Source organism: Staurois parvus, unplaced genomic scaffold, assembly GCF_062004578.1.
Source record: "Staurois parvus isolate SC_StPar_1 unplaced genomic scaffold, SC_StPar_1.0 ptg000417l, whole genome shotgun sequence".
NCBI classification, from domain to species: Eukaryota; Metazoa; Chordata; class Amphibia; order Anura; family Ranidae; genus Staurois; species Staurois parvus.
The window spans coordinates 2,175,238-2,195,622 of record NW_028318213.1 but is presented as its reverse complement, the minus strand read 5'-3'; the positions used below and the strand labels follow the sequence as shown (position 1 = coordinate 2,195,622).

At 40.1% G+C, this 20,385-nt stretch overlaps 1 protein-coding gene across 1 annotated transcript; it reads right to left on the bottom strand.

Annotated features, from left to right (window-relative positions):
• Window positions 1–16,079: 16,079 nt before the first annotated feature.
• On the bottom strand, window positions 16,080–19,293 carry LOC149454784 (serine/threonine-protein kinase SBK1-like). The gene is made up of 4 exons (XM_089687107.1): window positions 19,131–19,293; window positions 18,259–18,461; window positions 17,192–17,974; window positions 16,080–16,127 (listed from the first exon to the last, which is right to left on the bottom strand). The coding sequence occupies exons 1-4, from the start codon at window positions 19,291–19,293 to the stop codon at window positions 16,080–16,082; spliced, it is 1,197 nt and encodes a 398-aa protein (XP_089543233.1).
• Window positions 19,294–20,385: the final 1,092 nt, after the last annotated feature.

Genomic DNA, 20,385 nt, shown 5'->3' with positions numbered 1-20,385 from the left:
CTCTTAACTGAGTCTTCTGGAATTCCCACCTAGGAAAACAAAATCAAAATACAATAGTTGTTAAATACAGTAAGATAGAATATAAAGAGTAATTCAGAATCAGTTAAAGTATAAGCATGGCCATCACTTTTGATCTAGTTTTAGACTAGGAGTGGAGTCTATTGCCGTTTGTGTTCCTCCAAAAGAGATTCTCTTTTTATAAATGTCCCGGTGATCTCCATCATTAAGACAAAGTGTTGAGAAATGCAAAACATTAGTTTTAACTCTCCCTTATCCAAAACTTTAAAAAAAGGGCATACTGAAACCTTAATGTACTTACGTATGGTGTAATCATGGAGAACAGATCACCAACAGGGGCTAGTTCCTGGGCAAACACAAAGTAGTCGATGGTGGTGAAGACGATGCCATTACATCCAATGATGTTGGGATGAGATGAAAGAAAGTATGAAACGCAGAACTCCTGGAGGAAAGACCGCTGGCTGGTTCTGTTTTTATCCATGGTCTTCAATGCCATTCTTTGACCTGTAAAAAAAAATAATTTAACTTTGATTAAGAAATGGAAATTTTTATCTGATCATTTTTTCTATCCACTTGAAAATCTCCATCTTCGGGCAACGGATCTTATTAAAATGTTTGAGAATGTATTATGCTTCATTCATAGCTAAATTTCAGCTTTACCATCAATCAGCTGTACAAGAACCTTTCCTGGGCTGAAATGTCCTACTCTGATTTCACTGAACACAGCGATAGTCTCTCATTGTGCATCAGAAGCTTCAGCAAGTCAGACAAACCCCATCTTGTTTCCTGGCTGGAGGACGTCCAGCATTGTTAGCATCATATCCTTCCCAGCCTGACTATTCCTGGCCTGTCCCTTTCATTCATTATATGTCTGTCCTTTTAATCATGGAGGCTCAGCATCACATGTGATCATTATCTAGGACAGTCTGCATGGAAATACAGTCCACTGCTCCAGACAGATATGTACCCATCAAGGCATTTTATTATTTGCATAACTGCTCCCAAGAATCAGCCCAATGCTTAGTTCCCTAAATCATTCTACCAACATGAAAAAATATTTAAACATGATATATTTATGGAGATTTAATAAATATAAAGTCTATAGTGTACAAATGTACAAACATATACATACAGTTGTGACCAAAATTATTCAACCCCCACTGAAATTGAGTGTTTTGGCCAGTTTGACATTGCTTTTGATCATTCAGTCATCTTGCTTACATTTACATTAAAGAGGCACTTGTAGGTCAGACAAATATAACATAACAGTTATAATGAAATAACCACAAATGTCTTTTCTGTGCTCACAGCATTATCAGTTTTATTCAACCCCCAAGTGACATTCAATCTTAGTACTTAGTACAGCATCCTTTTACAGTTATAACAGCTTTTAAACGTGAAGCATAGCTTGACACAAGTGTCTTGCAGCGATCTACGGGTATCTTCGCCCATTCTTCATGGGCAAAGGCCTCCAGTTCAGTCACATTCTTAGGCTTGCGCACTGCAACTGCTTTCTTTAAGTCCCACCAGAGGTTCTCAATCGGATTTAAGTCTGGTGACTGCGATGGCCACTCCAAAATGTTCCAGCCTTTCCTCTGCAACCATGCTCTAGTGGACTTGGAGGTATGCTTGGGATCATTGTCCTGTTGAAAGGTCCAACGTCTCCCAAGCCTCAGGTGTGTGACGGACTGCATCACGTTTCCATCCAATATCTCCTGGTACTGAAGAGAATTCATGGTACCTTGCACACGCTGAAGCTTCCCTGTACCTGCAGAAGCAAAACAGCCCCAAAGCATGATTGACCCTCCACCATGCTTCACAGTAGGCAAGGTGTTCTTTTCATCATAGGCCTTGTTCTTCCTCCTCCAAACATAGCGTTGATCCATGGGCCCAAACAGTTCTAATTTTGTTTCATCAGTCCACAGAACACTATCCCACAACTTTTGTGGTTTGTCCACATGGCTTTTGGCATACTGCAGTCGACTCTTCTTATTCTTTGGAGACAGCAAGGGGGTACGCCTGGGAGTTCTGGCACGGAGGCCTTCATTACGCAGTGTGCGTCTTATTGTCTGGGCTGAAACTTCTGTACCCACATCTGACAAATCTTTTCTCAGTTCCTCAGCAGTCACACGGGGACTTCTCTCCACTCTACGCTTCAGGTAGCGCACAGCAGTCGAAGTCAGCATCTTCTTTCTGCCACGACCAGGTAGCGTTTCAACAGTGCCCTTTGCCTTGAATTTGCGAATGATGCTTCCTAAGGTGTCTCTTGGTATGTTTAACATCTTTGCAATCTTCTTATAGCCATTGCCCTTCCTGTGAAGAGAAATCACCTCTTCTCTTGTCTTCCTGGACCATTCTCTTGCCTTCACCATGTTTGTAACCACACCAGTAAATGTCTAGAAGGAGCTGAGTATCACAGTCATTTTAAAGCTGCCTAATTGGTGCTTATTATGCTTGATTGCTGCTCGGTGACATCCACAGGTGTTTTCAATACCTGATGGAAAGCACCTGTATGAACCTCTGTTCTTCAGAGTGGTAGTCTTTAAGGGGTTGAATAATTGTGGCAATGAAGAAACCACATAAGAACCATTTACTACTGTATTACATAAACAATTGATGTCATTTTAGTTGCATTTGGGTAGTTACAACGTCCTTGTAGGATTTGATTCTGAATACAATTCCAAATGTACACTATAGTCCCTAAACCCCTTTACAGCATTGGGGGTTGAATAATTTTGGTCACAACTGTACATATTTGCAGAGGATACTGAAACGGTACTTAGAATAGTTCACTGACCTGTTATCTTGTCCTTTGCCAATAAAACTCTTCCATATCCACCTTCTCCAAGTTCCTTCATAATGGTGAAGTACTCCTGTAAGTCTACCTGCTTTATTTCTTGTGAATAGAAGGAGACCATTCTATTCAGAAATCCTTCAACACCATGAGTAATGGAGGCCATAGTGTCCTGGAGAGCGAAAAAAGAAAACGTTGAATTATTAAGAAGAAAACAAATTGTTTTAGAAAAACTATAGAATGTTTCAAATATGAATACTATTACCCACATTGATATACATATATATATATATATATGAGATGCTCACTAAAGCTCCACATCTTATTGAATGGGGCTCGGGAATAAGGTTCAGTTATTAAGGTAAGAGTTTGAACACAACAATAGAAATTTATGGAGTAGAGTTAAATGAGCTGAATATGGAAAGCCAGCAATCCTTATATAAGAAAATTATCAAGTAAGGTTATAACTTTATCAAGTGCAAAAACAAAATGGAAAAGCCAAGACATAGCAACACATAAATATATCCAATAGCTATAAGTGCAGTTGTGTGCGAGGGGGGGGGGGCTCTCGGTAATTGGTGGTCAGAAGACTCATTTAACCCCCAAGTCTCCTTCAGGAAGAGAATGTAATAAACTTTGGTCAGCATTGATGGAAAGGTGTATCTGCTGCCAGAAGAGTTTTGGTGACCCTCATATTTCTGGCAGATACTTCCATGAAAAGATTAAACCTTCTATAAGAATAATCTACAACAGATACTCTGCTCTCTTGTTGCCGACCAGCTATGCCAACTTTCCAGTTTTGGTTACATAAATTCAGGAGGATGAACACGGAGCTCAGTCAGTTAAAAAGTGTAATTAAATCAAAACTCTCAAGGAAAATATAGAAAAGGGTTGCCTCACTTTTTGTACTCAGAAGACAGCAGAGGTCATGCTAAAGGATATCAGAAGATATTAGTGGCATTTCCCTAAAACATTCTCTCCAAAACTGTGAAGTCCCAGAATGATCCACAATTACCATGAGTGATGTCATATCATCCAAACACTCAACTGTCACATCCCTTTTCAGGCATCTTAAAAACATTTTCAAGGCGTTTTCCTGCTAAATGTCATCTTTATGTTCTCAGCAAGATCTCATAGCATCAGAAGGACAGACATCATGAAGTGAATTTTCAGTGAGATTATGAAGTAGAATGTTGTACTCCTGTCTTGGTGGGAGGTAGTATTTCATAGCAAAGAATTCAACATTGTTCAGTCAATTTTTTTTGTACAGATTGGAATATACTTGTAATAGGAGATTTAGAAAACAAATATACATTATTTGGACATCTAAACATATGTTTGAAATTGTATTACATCACACAAATTACTGCCACAATGTTTATTATATCCTGTAATACGAACAACTTTTTCATCAGGCTGATCATGGGAAGCCTCCAATGGCTATCCTGTCTTCTGTATACATTGTATTACATATTATTCTGTCCTAAACCTCCACTCATTGCCCCAATGTTTCAGTTTTCCATATATTTATTAAATATGTCTCATAAACCTCTGCAGGATAATTATCAGAAAGCTCATTAAATAATAAAGATCCATTGATTGGTTAGATGAAAGTGACCTTACCTTAATGTGGTGAGGATTCCGCTGTGATGAAGTCGAATTAGTTTTCTTTGAGTATTGGGTTCCTCTGCAGTTCAGCTCCGGACAACGTCACCAAATCTCCAGCTGGGCTGTAATAGATGAGTATATAGTTATCTCTGGAAGTAGAGTCATTGATCAGGGGAAGGAGAGGACCTCTTTATACAAGGGAGATGGGCGGGGAAGGCAGAGAATGAAGGCTTTCCATTGGCTGACTCCTGATGTAAATGTTGTGTAAATAACCCCGGATTGTTCTTGCTGATTTGCATATAAAAAGTTTTTCCTGAGAATAGGTGATAGGATTAAACATGATGAAACCCAAATACTTTGAAACTTTACAGAGTTTTAATATTAAACTTTTCAACATTGTAACTATAAAATGGGAAGTTATTTTTGCTTTATAAGATTTATTTTATTTTACCTGATTCTAATTTAAATAAATAATACAAGAGGAAATAGTAACCAGCTCATTTATTAAAAAGAAATGTACCCATTTCTTGCTGGTTCTTTTATACATTATGCCTTATTTCTAGCAACATTGCACACCAATGGGTTTAATAAAAAAAAAACTAAACCTAAAAAAACTTTATTGCCAATAAAAAAAACAATGAATTTAAAATGAATTCAGCATAAAACTAGAGTTTTGAAAAACTGCTGCAGAAAGGCCCCATTAGCCAAAACTTGTCATTCATTAATGGCTGGAAACTTAGCTCCAAAGAGAATTGGTCTAGATCAGCTTCTCTCAATCAGTGTTCCATGGAAGCCTAAGGTTCCTCCAGAGGTTGCTAAGGGTTCCTTGACCATGGAGCAAATTCTGCCTCATTGATGAGTTGAGGCTAACACCAGTTATCTGTCTAGCTATCTGTAAAGGGGATTCTTCCTATTGACCACAAAGGCAAAGGACATTCTTTGCACTGACCGTCACACTAACATACACAGAGCTGTACATACTGTAGAGTAATTATTAGCAGGGGTTCTCTGAGACTTGAAAGTTAGAGGACCATTTTCAAAAATCTGAGAAATGATGGTTTAGACATGACTTAAGGGTCAGCTTAAAGTGGGTATCCAGGGCTCGTGCGATAATGTTCAAGTACACACATCATTTTTGTACATTATGGCAGACTTCGCTCACTTGATGTCCAGGTTTCACCTAGTTGCTCCATTGCCACCTTCTCCTGGTCTTCTGATTCCAGAGTCTTCAACTTTTTTATTGACTGACCAGGTTTTATGTAACTTTGTGGAGTTAAGAATTAAGGTAAAATGAAAAGATTATGTGTACAAAGACGGAGTCAAAGTTGCTCGTTCCACATGGAGAATCTGCTTCCATCTTATCACTTTTTGTTTTACTTCACCTCATCTCAATATAACTCCACTAGTCTATAAAATCAATACTCCTGCTATGTTATTTCCCCTTCATGTTACCTGTAGTTCATCAGGGAGGACTACTGCGTGGAGATGGTCACTAAAAGAAGCACCTGAAAACCTGAAATGTAGTAAAAAAAAAAAAACAATTTAAATATTCATATGAATGTAATAATACAACTGAGATTGTGTTATTTACTAAAATACACTTTGGTTTTGCGTTGACAATGACAATGTATCTGCAGAATATTGAGAGAACTTTTACCCCCAGGACAGAACTGGCCATCTCAATGGTGATGGGCTTGTGGATTGATATGGTAAAGAGGAAGTAGAATACCTGGCTGAGGTGTGACTGCTGATACTGTTTCCATCACAATGACCTTGTTTCTAGAAGCCAACCTCCATTGTTAGGACTAGTGGTGCCCAACTGTGGCCCTCTGTGGATGCCAAATTTGCATGATTATATTAGTATAGGAAGGGACATAAGTGCTTAAATAATAATCTGTACAAGAGTTGTCATTGAGATGAATAAACCCAAATGTTATATCTGATCATCACAAAGCAAAGAATCACTTCCATCTATTAGAACCTCTATGACCTCTCCATGAGGTGAAAACAGGAATTTATTTTGAATAAAGAAGTATCGGTGTAATATGGGCTGTGGCCTCTTGATGGATCTTATACCATTTTCCCCATTTCCAGCAACATTGAACACCAATGGGTTTAACATAAAAAATACTTTATTGACAAAAAAGATTTAAATTAACTTAAAAAATGTAATTAGCATAGAAATATTTTCATGAGGATTAAACAGACCTGTCAGGATAGGAATATTGGAGCTGCCATGTCTGAGCTTATTTTTAGAGATTCATCTCCAAACATCCTGATCATTTCTTCTCTACTTGGTGATCACTGACCTAGAACAAGCCAGGTGTATATCAAGTCATGGAAAATATACTGACATGATGTTCTGGGTGAATGACAAGCCAAGTATTGAGGCAAGGAACCCAGATCTGTAACTTTCACCTTCAAAAGCAAACTTTAAAAATGGCTGCTTCTGAATATTGTACAATTAACGTGGGTTAGATATAATTATTCTGAACAATAACACAACACTGGATTTTGGCATACTTAAAGAAACCTTAACCATAGTATTATCAATAGAAAACCACCACAGAATGATCCTGTTGGACAAAATAGCCATTCCTTTACTGCTGGAAAACTTTGAATTTATTTAAGAAGAGGATTTGTCTAGATCAGCCTTTCTCAGCCATCATTGCATGGAACACCGAGGTTCCTCCAGAGGTTGCTGAGGATTCCTTGAGCAAGGAGCAATTTCTGCTTCATTGATATATTGCCACTGACACCAATGATCTTTCTAGCTTTCTGTAAGGGGGGTTTGCTGTGACCTCAAATGTAAGGAACATTCTTCCCAATGACTATCATACAATAATGTGTATAAGAAGGGATTCATAATTGCTCATTACATACAAAGAATATGATTTCATCTTAACAATTTTGTATTACTTCACCTCATCCCAATATAGATCTACCAGCCTGAACAGACCATATACAATCAATGCTATGTTGCTTCCCCTTTATGTCACTTGTGGTTCATTCAGGGAGGCCTACTGCATGGAAATGGCCAGTAAAAGGAGAATCTGAAAATGTGAAATGTAGTGAAAAAAATAAATGAAAATAAAAAATAAATGAAAATAAAAAATAAATGAGCAACTATTTAAAAAAAAAACTATTTAAAAAATTCTGTAAATATAACAACCAAGATTGTGTTATTCACTCAAATACACTTTGTTTTGCGTAAACCTTTGACTATCTAGCTGTAGAATATAAAGAGAACTTTTACCCCCAGGACAGAACTGATCATCTCCATGGTGATGGGTTTGTGAATTGATATGTTAAAGAGGAGGGAGAATACCTGGCTGAGGTGTGACTGCTGATACTGTTTCCATCACAATGACCTTGTTTATGGACACCAACCTCTATTGTTGGGACTCCTGATGTCCAACTGTGGCCCTCAGGGAATGCCAACTTTTCATGATTATCCCAGTAGTAACCTGTGCAGGAATTACATGAACAACCCAACTATTACACCTGATCCTTACAAGCCCGACCTTCTACAACCTCTCCATGTGGTGAAAACAAGAGTCACAGGAACACAGCCCGGCTTTATGAGTGTATACAGAGAGTCACAGACCTTCATAAACACTGAAGTCTTCTGATTCCTAACTCATCTATGAAGAAGGAATGAACAAAGCACTCTGGGCTCAATTCACATAAGGATATTGCATGTGATATTTGGGTCACATGACACATTTTTCCCAAATATCATATGCGATACTGGAAATGCCAATTTATTATCCTTTTATGTGGAATTTACTTCAAAATGCTAAAACTAGATAAATATTTCCTAAAAGTGTTAAAGTCGATTCACCAAAAGTACATAACTAAATAAATGTAAATGTTAAATAAGTAGAGGTCCAGGTATGCGATATTCAAGTAATGTATGAAGTTTCATCTGGTTCTTCCAAAGCCGTCACCAGCCGTGTGTTTAGTGAATAGACTAACGTTTACCAAGTATTTCTGCTTTTTGAGGTAAATACCGGATAAAGGGATAGTGAATTATCATTTTCAGTATCACATGCGATATTTGGGAAATGTGTCACGTGACCCAAATACCACATGCAATATCCTTTCATGAGGTGAGCCCGCCATTATTTGAGGTTATGTGAAATCTCCATTCATAGATGTAAATAATCTTGTGGTTAGAAATATATTTTAGTTAGAGTTTGATCAATGTGGGTGAGTAATAGTGATGGGCCGAACACCGCCCTGTTTGGTTCGCGGTTGAGCATTGGAACCTACAGAATGTTTGACCGCAAACTTCGTACACGAACTGAACAACTGAGTGGTATCTGACTGCATCTGAGTATGTGGTGAGATCCCGCTCAGTTACTAAAATCTGACATGAGTTCTGTTCTGAAGTCATGTGTTTTTTAGTAGTGAAACATTCATTCATGTTTCAGCTGTCAGTGGGGTTTCCTGCTGACAACTGAATGTAAAAGGAATTGTCGGCATTTCACGACAATTACTTAAAAAAAAAAAAAAAAAAACAGCGTGGGGTCCCCCCTCCCATTCATACCAAGCCATTGGGATCTGGTATGGATTTTGAGAGGAACTTCCATGCCAAAATGTAAACAAAAATGGTGTGGGGGTTCCCCCAAAAAACATTCCAGACCCTTATCCGACAATGGAGCACGGCAGGACAGGAAAGGGGGTGAGATGAGTGAGTACCCCCCCTTATGAACCATGCCATGCTACATGTTCTCAATATTGAGGGGCACTTAGGGCAGGGGATCCCCTTTCCCAAAGCACCTTGCCTCATGTTGATGGGGACAAGGGCCTCTTCCCCACAACAGTGGTCTGTGATTGTGGGGATATGCGGGCGGAGGGCTTATCGGAATATGGAAGCCCCCTTTACAAGGGGGCCCCCAGATCCCAACCCCCCCATGTAAATGAATATGCGGCACATGGTACCGCTACCCATTCGCAAAGAAAAAGTGTAGTGTAAAAGACAGGAGACAGTCTTTGGCAAGTCCTTTATTAAAAATACAAATTTAAAAAGTCCCCCGAAGTAGATCTAATGTCAATCACGATGCCCACTGCTGCTGCCACTACCCAAAAAAAGAAAAAAAACACTCTGCACTCCATGCTGGCTCTCACTGTCTGACAGCTGCGCCCACGATGACAGTTCTGATATACTGTCATGATGGCACAAGGGGTCAGGGGTTCATCCTACCTCTTGTGACATCATCACACACTGTGATTGGTTAAAGCAATGCATCTGACCTGTGTTCAGCGAACACACAAACGGCCCATGTTCGAGTCTAACATGCAGCCCATATCTAGTGTGTAATATGTCTTTGGATATCCCCAGGTTCTGAAGATAGAAGGGAATTGCTTGATCTGAATGGAAGCTGCCAAGGGGCTCATTCTATTCATTACAGATGATACTGTATATGAGAAGGCTGACAATAGGCTGAGGAGCTTCTTGCAGATGATTCCGTGTCTCAGTAGTGATGTACACAATGGGGTAGATTTACTAAAACTGGAGCTTCCAGGTCTTATTGAAAAGCTTAATTGAGGAAGCTGAAGCTAGAAGCTGATTGGCTCCCATGTACAGCTGCACCGGACTGTGTGCGCATCAATTTTAGTAAATCTCCCCCAATGGAACCAACTCCAAAATAACCACTTTAATGGATCCCCCTTGTTTAGATATGTAATGAAGGAGGCCATCCTTTCAGGAATGTGTCATTTGACCTTTGAAATCCCAGTCCTGTTTATATGTAATTTTCCCTCCAAAAAGGTTGTGCTTAGGATTTGTTTATTACAGTATGCTAACTAAAGGTATATTGGAAGCTGTCCAATCCTGAAAAGATGAGCAATATTTGAGTAGATGGAATAGATAGACCCACCAATTGGTAGTACACCATGCAAGTCTATGGAAAGAGCTCTATACTAATCCATTAAAAAAATTTTTGTAGTGGTTGTAAAGTCTCAGGGTTTTTTACCTTTGTGCATTCAATGTATGCAGCTCCCCCAACACTTATCTGAGCTCCCTCTTGATCCATCGATGTCCATGACAGCCTGTTTTCTGCGGCCTCACTCTTGATTGGATGATGCAGCAGCATGAGCCAATTCACAGCCAGTGAGTCAATTAGGAGAGGAAGGGGCAGGGCTGAGACACAGCTTTGTATGTGAATGGACACGTAGAACCATGGTTTGGGAGTGTGCCTGCTCAGATTTTCCCATAGCAAGCTATTTGCTATTGGGGCACCCAACAGAAGGGAAAGACCAGGAGCACCAGCAGAGGAACCACGAAGAGCAGAATCCCAAGATTTGGGGTGAAAGTCAAGAACCATGACAAACCTCTGCATGTCACAGATGTATTTGCCCATGACTAAAGCGGTTTATCGATGGGCAGCCTGAGACAACAACACTTATCTACTCTCTTGGGGGAAATTGGCCTTTTGGGAGGCTTTGGGAACTGGAGTCCAATGCTTTGGGCAGAAGAGATTTTCTGACCCGTATAATACAATCCATACACTAAAAGTCACCAGAGACTTAATTTTCTTTGCTTATGAAGAAAATTGGGGGGGGGTCCTCACTGTATGATAAAAATTCATCTTTTCCTAAACTCTACAATATTAATCCAGCAGACACACTTCCCTGCACTTTGATCCATGTGATGCACTCGTGTAGATTTTGCTCCATCAGTGTACATTTTAGACAGTAGAACCTGCATTGAAATTAATCCAGACTTGATATTGGTCAGATTATTCGACCAGCAGAGAAATTTACAAAACAAAAAAAATGAATGAGAAACTAACCTGTCCAAAGTTTATGTAATGGTAAAAAAATATTTTTGAGTTCTCCATCAACTGGTGAAGAATTATATCTTTTGTCAGGTTCTGATTTTCTGTATGTGTCATTTTTGGGGAGATCCACCCTCTCTATTTGTCCTGGTGACCATTGTCTCTAAAACAGAAACCGATCAGAAATCCACAATTTTACAGTTGTAACCAAAACAGGACTAGAGGGGAATTCATCCAATGGGAATATCTGTTCCACTGACACCTGTCTAAGAGGGGAATTTCCTCACTTTGTTCTGAGGTACGAAGGTTGGCAATTTCTTGGGGTACATTTTCAAGTAATTTTTTGTGGTTCAAGGTAAATAGCTGGTCTGTTGTGGCCGAGAGTTTGATTCCTAAATATGGGATATTATTTTTTTCCCAAGTGAAGGGAAATTGTTAAGCAAAGGAATAGTTGAGTGATATATGGTGTGTGGAGGTTTAGAATTGAGGATTTGGGCTTGTTTAGTTTATAATAGGAGACCATCGTATATTGTTGAAGATGGGTATGTATTGTTTGGAGGGATTTGGTTGGGTTGATAATCATCAGTATGATGTTGTCTGCGAATAGGAAAATGTTGTGCTCAGTGTTAAGGTGTCGTATGCCAGTGAACATCGGGTCGTCTTGAAGTTTAGAGGCTAGGGGTTCAATAAGTAATGCAAATATGACAGGAGATAGGGGGAAACCTTGTCTGGTGCCATTGGTAATATCAAAGGGGTCTGATAGTGTTCCGTCAGTCAATACTCTGGGTGATGGGAGGGAGTATAGTGCTAAAATGGCTGTTAACATCCAACCTGTGATGCCAAATTTTTGTAAGGTCATTTGCAAAAATAGCCAGTGTATGCGGTCGTACATTTTTTCAGCGTCCAATGATAAAAGCAATGAGGGTTGTTTGGAGCATTCTAAGTGATGGATGAGGGATATGAGTCTTCTAGTAGCGTCAGGTGCCTGGCAGCCTGGTATGAATCCTACTTGGTCTGGGTGTATCAAAGTGGGGAGATAGGGGAGTAGTCTTCACGCTATAATTTTTGCATAGAGTTTGACGTCTGTGTTAAGTAGGGAAATTGGTCTATAATTTTGGACAAACTGTGGATCTTTGGCAGGCTTTGATATTGTGGTTATTGTTGATTGTAGCATGTCCTTGGGGAATGTGCCAGTGGTGGCCGCATGGTTAAAGAGTCTAGTCAGATATGGCGATAGGTTAGGGGCAGATTGTTTGTAGTACTCGTTTATATAACCGTCATTTCCTGGAGACTTGTTAAGAGGAAGTGTTTTAATGGTGGATTCTATTTCAGTGGTAGTGATCGGAGTTGATATGTCATCAAGTTGGGTTGAGGAAAGTTGAGGGAGTTTAATTGTGTGGAGGAATTGTTGTATGGACGTAGGTGTTGGTTGAATGGTGTTGGGGTCGTCTTTAAGGTTTTATAGTTGTTGGTAATAGGTCGAGAAGGCATTAGCTATATCCTGCGGGTTTGTGGTTAGGGATCGTGAGGATGGATGATAAACTGAAGATATTTTATTTCTTAGTCGTTGTTGTTTAATCATTTTGATTAGTAAGGAGTTGGCTTTGTTGCTAAGGGAGTAGAATGTAGTTTTTTGAAGGTTGAGGATTTGTAGAGCAGGAGGGTTCTAAGTTTGTTTCTGTCAGCGGTGAGTTGGGCAGATGTTGCGGAGTTTGGGGATTTTTTGTTTAATTCTTCTTTTGTTTTAATGGAGAGGAGGATATTTTCGATTTGTTAGTTTCTCTGCTTGGAGATTGGGGAATTTAATTGTATAAGGATACCTCTCATGTATGCCTTATATGTGGACCATAGTGTGTGTATCGATGTTTCAGGTGAGTCATTTATGTAAAAAAACATATTGTGAGAGTCCAATATGAGTTTTTTGTGGTCCAGGTTCTTCAATAAGAATGTGTTAAGTCTCCAGATACAGGGGATTGTTGAGTGTTGATTGTGATCTAAGGAGATGGAGATTGGAGGGTGATCTGACCAGGTTATGGTACCAATTTTGGAGGATGTGGCGTGTTGTAAAGTCTACTTGTCTGTGATGAAAAAGTAAATTCTGGAGTAGGAGAGCTGAGAGGGGGAGTAGTAGGTGTAGTCTTTTTCTGTACTGTGATGGCATCGCCAGATGTCATAGAGGTCATTTTTGTGTAGAAAGACGTTAAACGATTGTTTGGAGGAGCGGTTGCTAGAAGAAGAGTCCAGGAGTGGGTTGCCAGTAATGTTGAAGTCTTCTCCTATAATTAGTCTGCCTTGTTTCTGAGCCGAAATAGTGGAATTGATTTTGTTGTAGAATTGGAGTTGATTGGTGTTTGGACCATAGATGTTGACCAGGGTGTACAGGATTCCATTAATTTTGCATATCAGGATATGGTAGCGCCCTTGAGGGTCTGCGACTTCTGAGATGCAGTGGTATTGGAGAGAGTCTCTAATGGCTGTGATGACACCGGTCTTCTTTTGGCTGGTTGCCATATAGATTGGAGAAAAATGGTGTAAGTGAAATTTGGGGATTTTGTTGGTGGCAAAGTGGGATTCTTAAAGGAATAGGACATCAGCCTGCAACGAACGAGCTTCTTTTTGTAGTAGAGATCTTGTGAATGGTGAGTTGAGGCCACGGACATTTAAGGATGATATTTTAATCATAGTCCTGGATGTAGGCGAGTTGTTCGAAGTAGCAGAGGTATTTCATGGATAATGTAGAGTAATGGCATATCTTTTTGTTGTTTTTGAGAAGTTTCCACAAAGAAGAGGTAACTTGCTGGATGTGGTCGCTGGTTTGATGAGGATGTTTCATCTTGTAGGACGTTATTTTGAATGTGGAGAGGTTGAGTCAATCGACTGGTATAGGTAGGAGGGTAAGGGGGTAAAAAAAACTTGTTGAAAACACAAGTGGTATGTGTAGCACTTATTGCTACTATCTAACGGGGGGATTTGAACATACATGACTTACATGGTAAGTCATGTTGACGAGTAACTTGGGGTTCGATGATGGTCATAATGGGGCATATGCCAGCCATTAGTGGTTGATAGGGTCCCAGATTGTTGGTTGGTTGGTTGTTGATGGTGGTGATCTTAGGATCTGGACCATTCTGCTTCCATGTGTTGCGTATGGTTGGAGGTGGGTTGGTGGGAGTCCGCTGATAGGATCTTCCAGACTTTCAAGAGGTCGATGCCTGCTTCAAGAGATTTAATTGTAAAGAACCTTCCTTGTTGTTTAACAATGATTTGTGGGGAAACCCCATTGGTAGCCAATTCCGTGGTTCCGCAGAGCTTTTGTTATGGTGACAAGCTTCTTGCGGTTTAGAAGAGTGGCTTTAGGTAGGTCTGCAAATAATTTTATATTTCCTTGCTCTGGCGGTAGTGATGTAATGTTTCTCGTGGCTATCATAATTTTTTCTTTCACATGGTAAAAGTGGATGCGTGCCAGGATGTGCCTAGGTACTGCGGCCAGTAGGAACGATGGTTTTGGTAATCTGTGCGCACGATCTATAGCGAGCTCTACATATGATAGGGAAGGAATGAGGTGTTTCATGTATTGTTGTAAATATGGTACTATGGCGTCCGAATTGATGTTTTATGGGATTGCGTGGAATTTGATGTTGTTCCGCCTAGAGCGGTCTTCAGGATCCACTAGTTTGAGGTTAATCTGCTCTACGTCGGTGCCCTGGTTGTTGTATGCGTCTATTAGGTCGTTGTGAGCTGCGAACATTTCCCTCATTTTATTTTCAATATGGCTGATATGGTGGTCCTCTCGTTGTACCGCGGTTGAAATTTGCAATAGTGTCGTCGTCAGGTCATCATGTAATGTTTGTCACAGTGAGAGAAGCATACTGTTCATAGACAGTTCAGTGATAGGTTGGTCTGAAGCAGGAAAATTTTCTATTAAGGATGGAGTAGAAATAGCAGGATTGAGTGTAGAATAGGAAGGCTGAGTGACAGGAGGATTTTCTATGTCCAGCCTAGGTCTGGACTTAGCAGGGCTACTTGTGGTGGGAGACAGGGGCGGAGAGGACTCACCAGGGTCTCCAGGGTATAATGTTGCTTTGAGCCTGGGGTCTGTGGTGTGCTCTGGTCTCCGTTCTGTCTGTAAGGCATCTGTCTGTGAGGAGTCGGCACCATCTTGCCTGCAGGGGCTGAGAGCTGGGAAAAAGTTTGTCAGCTTTCCTGTCTTCCCTGGTGATCTGCGGCATCGGGGCATATTCCCTGGGGATCCAGTGGAGAAATGTGTCCCCTTATCAGCGTGGGTAGAGGTCAGTGCCGCTGTGGGATTGGTGAGTGCCGGGTTTAGGCTGGCCGGGATGCAGAGCTCTCTTCACGTAGCTGTAATCCCAGAGCCAGCAGCGCATGCGCCCCCAAATATATGATAAACTTTGAGAACAATTCACATAGTGAGGTGAAAATGGTGAATTTAAAGAAAACCTAAAGATGCTATTTACCCGGATATACTATATGATTATCATGGTTTGCTCCAAACAAGAGTTGCCTGGAAGCTACAATTTGCCTCAATGATGAATCCAATTCACCAAAAAGTAATTTGGTGGTTGACTTACAAGTACACACAGTTACAAATGTTAAATCATGTGGCAAAGTGGTTGACATACCAGTATATACCTCTGTCAGTGCTAAACAGGTCCTTCTAAACCTGGCTGACAACACTGCTTAGCATTTCAGATGCAACAGAGGCAGTGTTGTCAGCTCAAAAAGTAATTTAGGAACTCAAATGATTTCTGGCAGGATCAATGGGTATTTTTCTGTACAGAGAAAATTCAAGAGCCCCACCCAGTGCACAGGAGGAGTAACTACTCATATATCTACAAGTTACATTCCCCCATGTATCAGGCAGGGGCCTTGTTCATCCACTGGGGATAGTCCAGACTTGTCATCTGAAAAATGTAAAGAAATATTGTTAGAGCAAAATATAGAAATGATCTGTGAAATGCAAACAAGAATAGGGAATGTAACAGGACAAAATGCATGTGGTCAGTTCTGAATATCTATATAGAAAAACTGAGTATCCTGGAGTAATAAATGAAATCACCGGTTGTGGTTCAGTTAAAAAGGTTACAAAAATGTTTAAAAGGTTCCTCCAAGAGGTTATATGACAGATTGTGGTTGTGTAAATTACAAACTATCCACAGAGTAGACAAATCTAGTCAAAAAGACAAAATAAAAAAGGATAGAGACCTACAGCAACCAATAAGCAACCATCCTTAACTGGTCTGACTGCTCTAGATTCATATAAAAATAATGACGAAGGCTCTCTCATAATGTACTATAAATGGTCTTGGCAATGCCATAATAAAATACTAACAATTTCAAATATTTTACCGCAAACTTCTAATATCATATCCAACAATAGTCCTGTTATTACCATTGTTAGCTAGAAGGACTTTAGTATCGGCCCCTTTGATTCAAGCTTCACTTTAAACTTCCGAACTACAAGGCCTAACCCAACCCCTTTCTGAGTTGCTAACAAGAGTTCTATCACTGACGTACCCCCCCCCCCCCAACCATCTGAGATGAAAGTGAAGGACGCATAATGCAAGTATGTAGGCATAGACTGCACCCATGCCACTCTTACAAAAATGAAGAGTTGGGATGAAAGGTTTAGTGTGTTACAACATTCTTGGTAGCTCAGTAGTACATTTTATAGAGATCTGCAGATCAGAAGAGGTACAGAGAGCTCCTAAAAGAGGATAATCCCTCTAAAGGAAGATAAGGTGGCGGCTATTTATTGACTGAAACTGGATTGCTTTAGTATCAATGCAAAATCAGTGATGGATATTGTGGTGGAAAAAGTGATGACTTAGTGCTGAACTGCTAGTGTGACATGGCCCTAAAAGATTAAATTGTGAATTGAGAAAGGCACATACCTGGGGAAGTTGGCCATATGTGATGTTCTTTCGGACGCACCATCACTCATGATTCTTCTTCATCCAATGTTTACCTCTGCACCAACAAGTAAGGAGAACTCATCATCGAATATGATCAGTGCTTCTTCCATGTCATCCTTCTGGGTCAATGGAGTCATCTCAGACTGAGATCCAGAAGTGTCTGTGGTCAAAAAGTAAGACAAGGACTTGTTAGTAACACTACGCTGTGAGGTGTTCAGGTGAGAAATGGAGGTTACCTCAGATTGTACAGAGCTGCTTTTGATGGGGTCCTCATCTTCTTGTCCTGTGATTGCATCTGGGATTTCTTCCTTCCAGCTTTCGTTCATGTATTTCAGGATTTCTGTAGATTTACTTCTTTTAGAAAAGTCAATGGCCAAAAGATCACCAAACATCCTTCTTATTCTGGATGAAATCTTTCTCCATGCTTCAGGAGGATTGTCCATATGAAAATTGTTTTGCCAGTCAACAAAACCTCTATATCCTTCATCTTCAGGCATGGCCACCTGCCATGGATACTCCCCTAGAAGTAGGCAGTAGATGGTAACACCAAACACCCACACATCAAGGCAGCCATCTACAACCAGTCCATCCGTAATGGTCATGTCACGTAGTTCTGGGGCCATGTAGGTTTTGCTACCACACCTGGATGTTATCACTGTCCCTCTGACCTTCGCAAGGCCAAAGTCTGTGATCTTGATGAAGTGACAGTCCTGGTCAAACACCAAAATGTTTTCTGGCTTCAAATCCATATGCACCAGTCCTTTCTCGGATATGAATTCGAGAGCATTGGAGATCTGAAGAGCACACCTCTTAACTGAGTCTTCTGGAATTCCCACCTAGGAATACAAAATCAAAATACAATAGTTCTTAAATACAGTAAGATAGAATATAAAGAGCAATTCAGAATAAGTTAAAGTATAAGCATGGCCATCACTTTTGATCTAGTTTTAGACTAGGAGTGGAGTCTATTGCCGTTTGTTTTCCCCCAAAAGAGATTCTCTTTTTATAAATGTTCCGGCAATCTCCATCATTAAGACAAAGTGATGGGCATTATTAGTTTTAACTCTCCCTTATCCAAAACTTTAAAAAAAAGGTCATACTGAAACCTTAATGTACTTACGTATGGTGTAATCATGGAGAAGAGATCACCAACAGGGGCTAGTTCCTGGGCAAACACAAAGTAGTCGATGGTGGTGAAGGCGATGCCAATACATCCAATGATATTGGGATGAGATGAAAGAAAGTATGAAACGCAGAACTCCTGGAGGAAAGACCGCTGGCTGGTTCTGTTTTTATCCATGGTCTTCAATGCCATTCTTTGACCTGTAGAAAAAAATTATTTAACTTTGATTAAGAAATGGAAATTTTTAGCTGATCATTTTTTCTATCCACTTGAAAATCTCAATATTCGAGCAACGGATCTTATTAAAATGTTTGAGAATGTATTATGCTTCATTCATAGCTAAATTTCAGCCATCAATCAGCTGAACAAGAACCTTTCCTGGGCTGAAATGTCCTACTCTGATTTCACTGAACACAGCGATAGTCTCTCATTGTGCATCAGAAGCTTCAGCAAGTCATACAGATCCCATCTCGTTTCCTGGCTGGAGGACGTCCAGCATTGTTAGCATCATATCCTTCCCAGCCTGACTATTCCTGGCCTGCCCCTTTCATTCATTATATGTCTGTCCTTTTAATCATGGAGGCTCAGCATCACATGTGATCATTATCTAGGACAGTCTGCATGGAAATACAGTCCACTGCTCCAGACAGATATGTACCCATCAAGGCATTTTATTATTTGCATAACTGCTCCCAAGAATCAGCCCAATGCTTAGTTCCCTAAATCATTCTACCAACATGAAAAAATATTTAAACATGATATATTTATGGAGATTTAATAAATATAAAGTCTATAGTGTACAAATGTACAAACATATACATAAATATTTGCAGAGGATACTGAAACGGTACTTAGAATAGTTCACTGACCTGTTATCTTGTCCTTTGCCAATAAAACTCTTCCATATCCACCTTCTCCAAGTTCCTTCATAATGGTGAAGTACTCCTGTAAGTCTACCTGCTTTATTTCTTGTGAATAGAACGAGATCATTCTATTCAGAAATCCTTCAACACCATGAGTAATGGAGGCCATAGTGTCTTGGAGAGCGAAAAAAGAAAACGTTGAATTATTAAGAAGAAAACAAATTGTTTTAGAAAAACTATAGAAATGTTTCAAATATGAATACTATTACCCACATTGATATACATATATATATATATGAGATGCTCCCTAAAGCTTCACATCTTATTGAATGGGGCTCGGGAATAGAAATTTATGGAGTATAGTTAAATGAGCTGAATATGGAAAGCCAGCAATCCTTCTATAAGAAAATTATCAAGTAAGGTTATAACTTTATCAAGTGCAAAACAAATGGAAAAGCCAAGACATAGCAACACATAAATATATCCAATAGCTATAAGTGCAGTTGTGTGCGGGGGGAGAGGCTCTCAGTAATTGGTGGTCAGAAGACTCATTTAACCCCCAAGTCTCCTTCAGGAAGAGAATGTAATAAACTTTGGTCATCATTGATGGAAAGGTGTATCTGCTGCCAGAAGAGTTTTGGTGACCCTCATATTTCTGGCAGATACTTCCATGAAAAGAGTAAACATTCCATAAGAATAATCTACAGGAGATACTCTGCTCTCTTGTTGCCGACCAGCTATGCCAACTTTCCAGTTTTGATGGTAAAGATTTACACTAACCAGATAGCGTAATATTATACGCATGTGTACATATATCCTGTAGAATCCCCTTCTGCACTCAGATCTGGTCAAATAGATAGCTGGAAAGGATAGACGTCCTGCGCCCTCTTGTGGTGAAAGAGTGGTCCAGCAAGTCAGAACGATGCCAATCAGAGTAAGCCTTCCCCCTTCACTGAAGATGACCAGGAGATCCCTTGGGGCTGTAAAAGTTGAGGAAGCTCCTCACAGGGAACACAGGGAAGTGCTCATAGTGTAGTAGATAGGCTTTTATTATAAAAACATAGGTGCACAATAAAACGGGTGTAGACAGGTATGCATGAATACACTGACCCCTTGTAATTTAAAGATGGCCGCCGGGCCTCCTCGTGGCACCGGCGGCTTAGTGTCAACGGCGTCCCAGGTCCACCTGACGCGTTTCGTGCGCACGCACTTCTTCAGAGGTGGAACAAGGACCGCCGTGACCGTCTCCTCTAACGTTTAT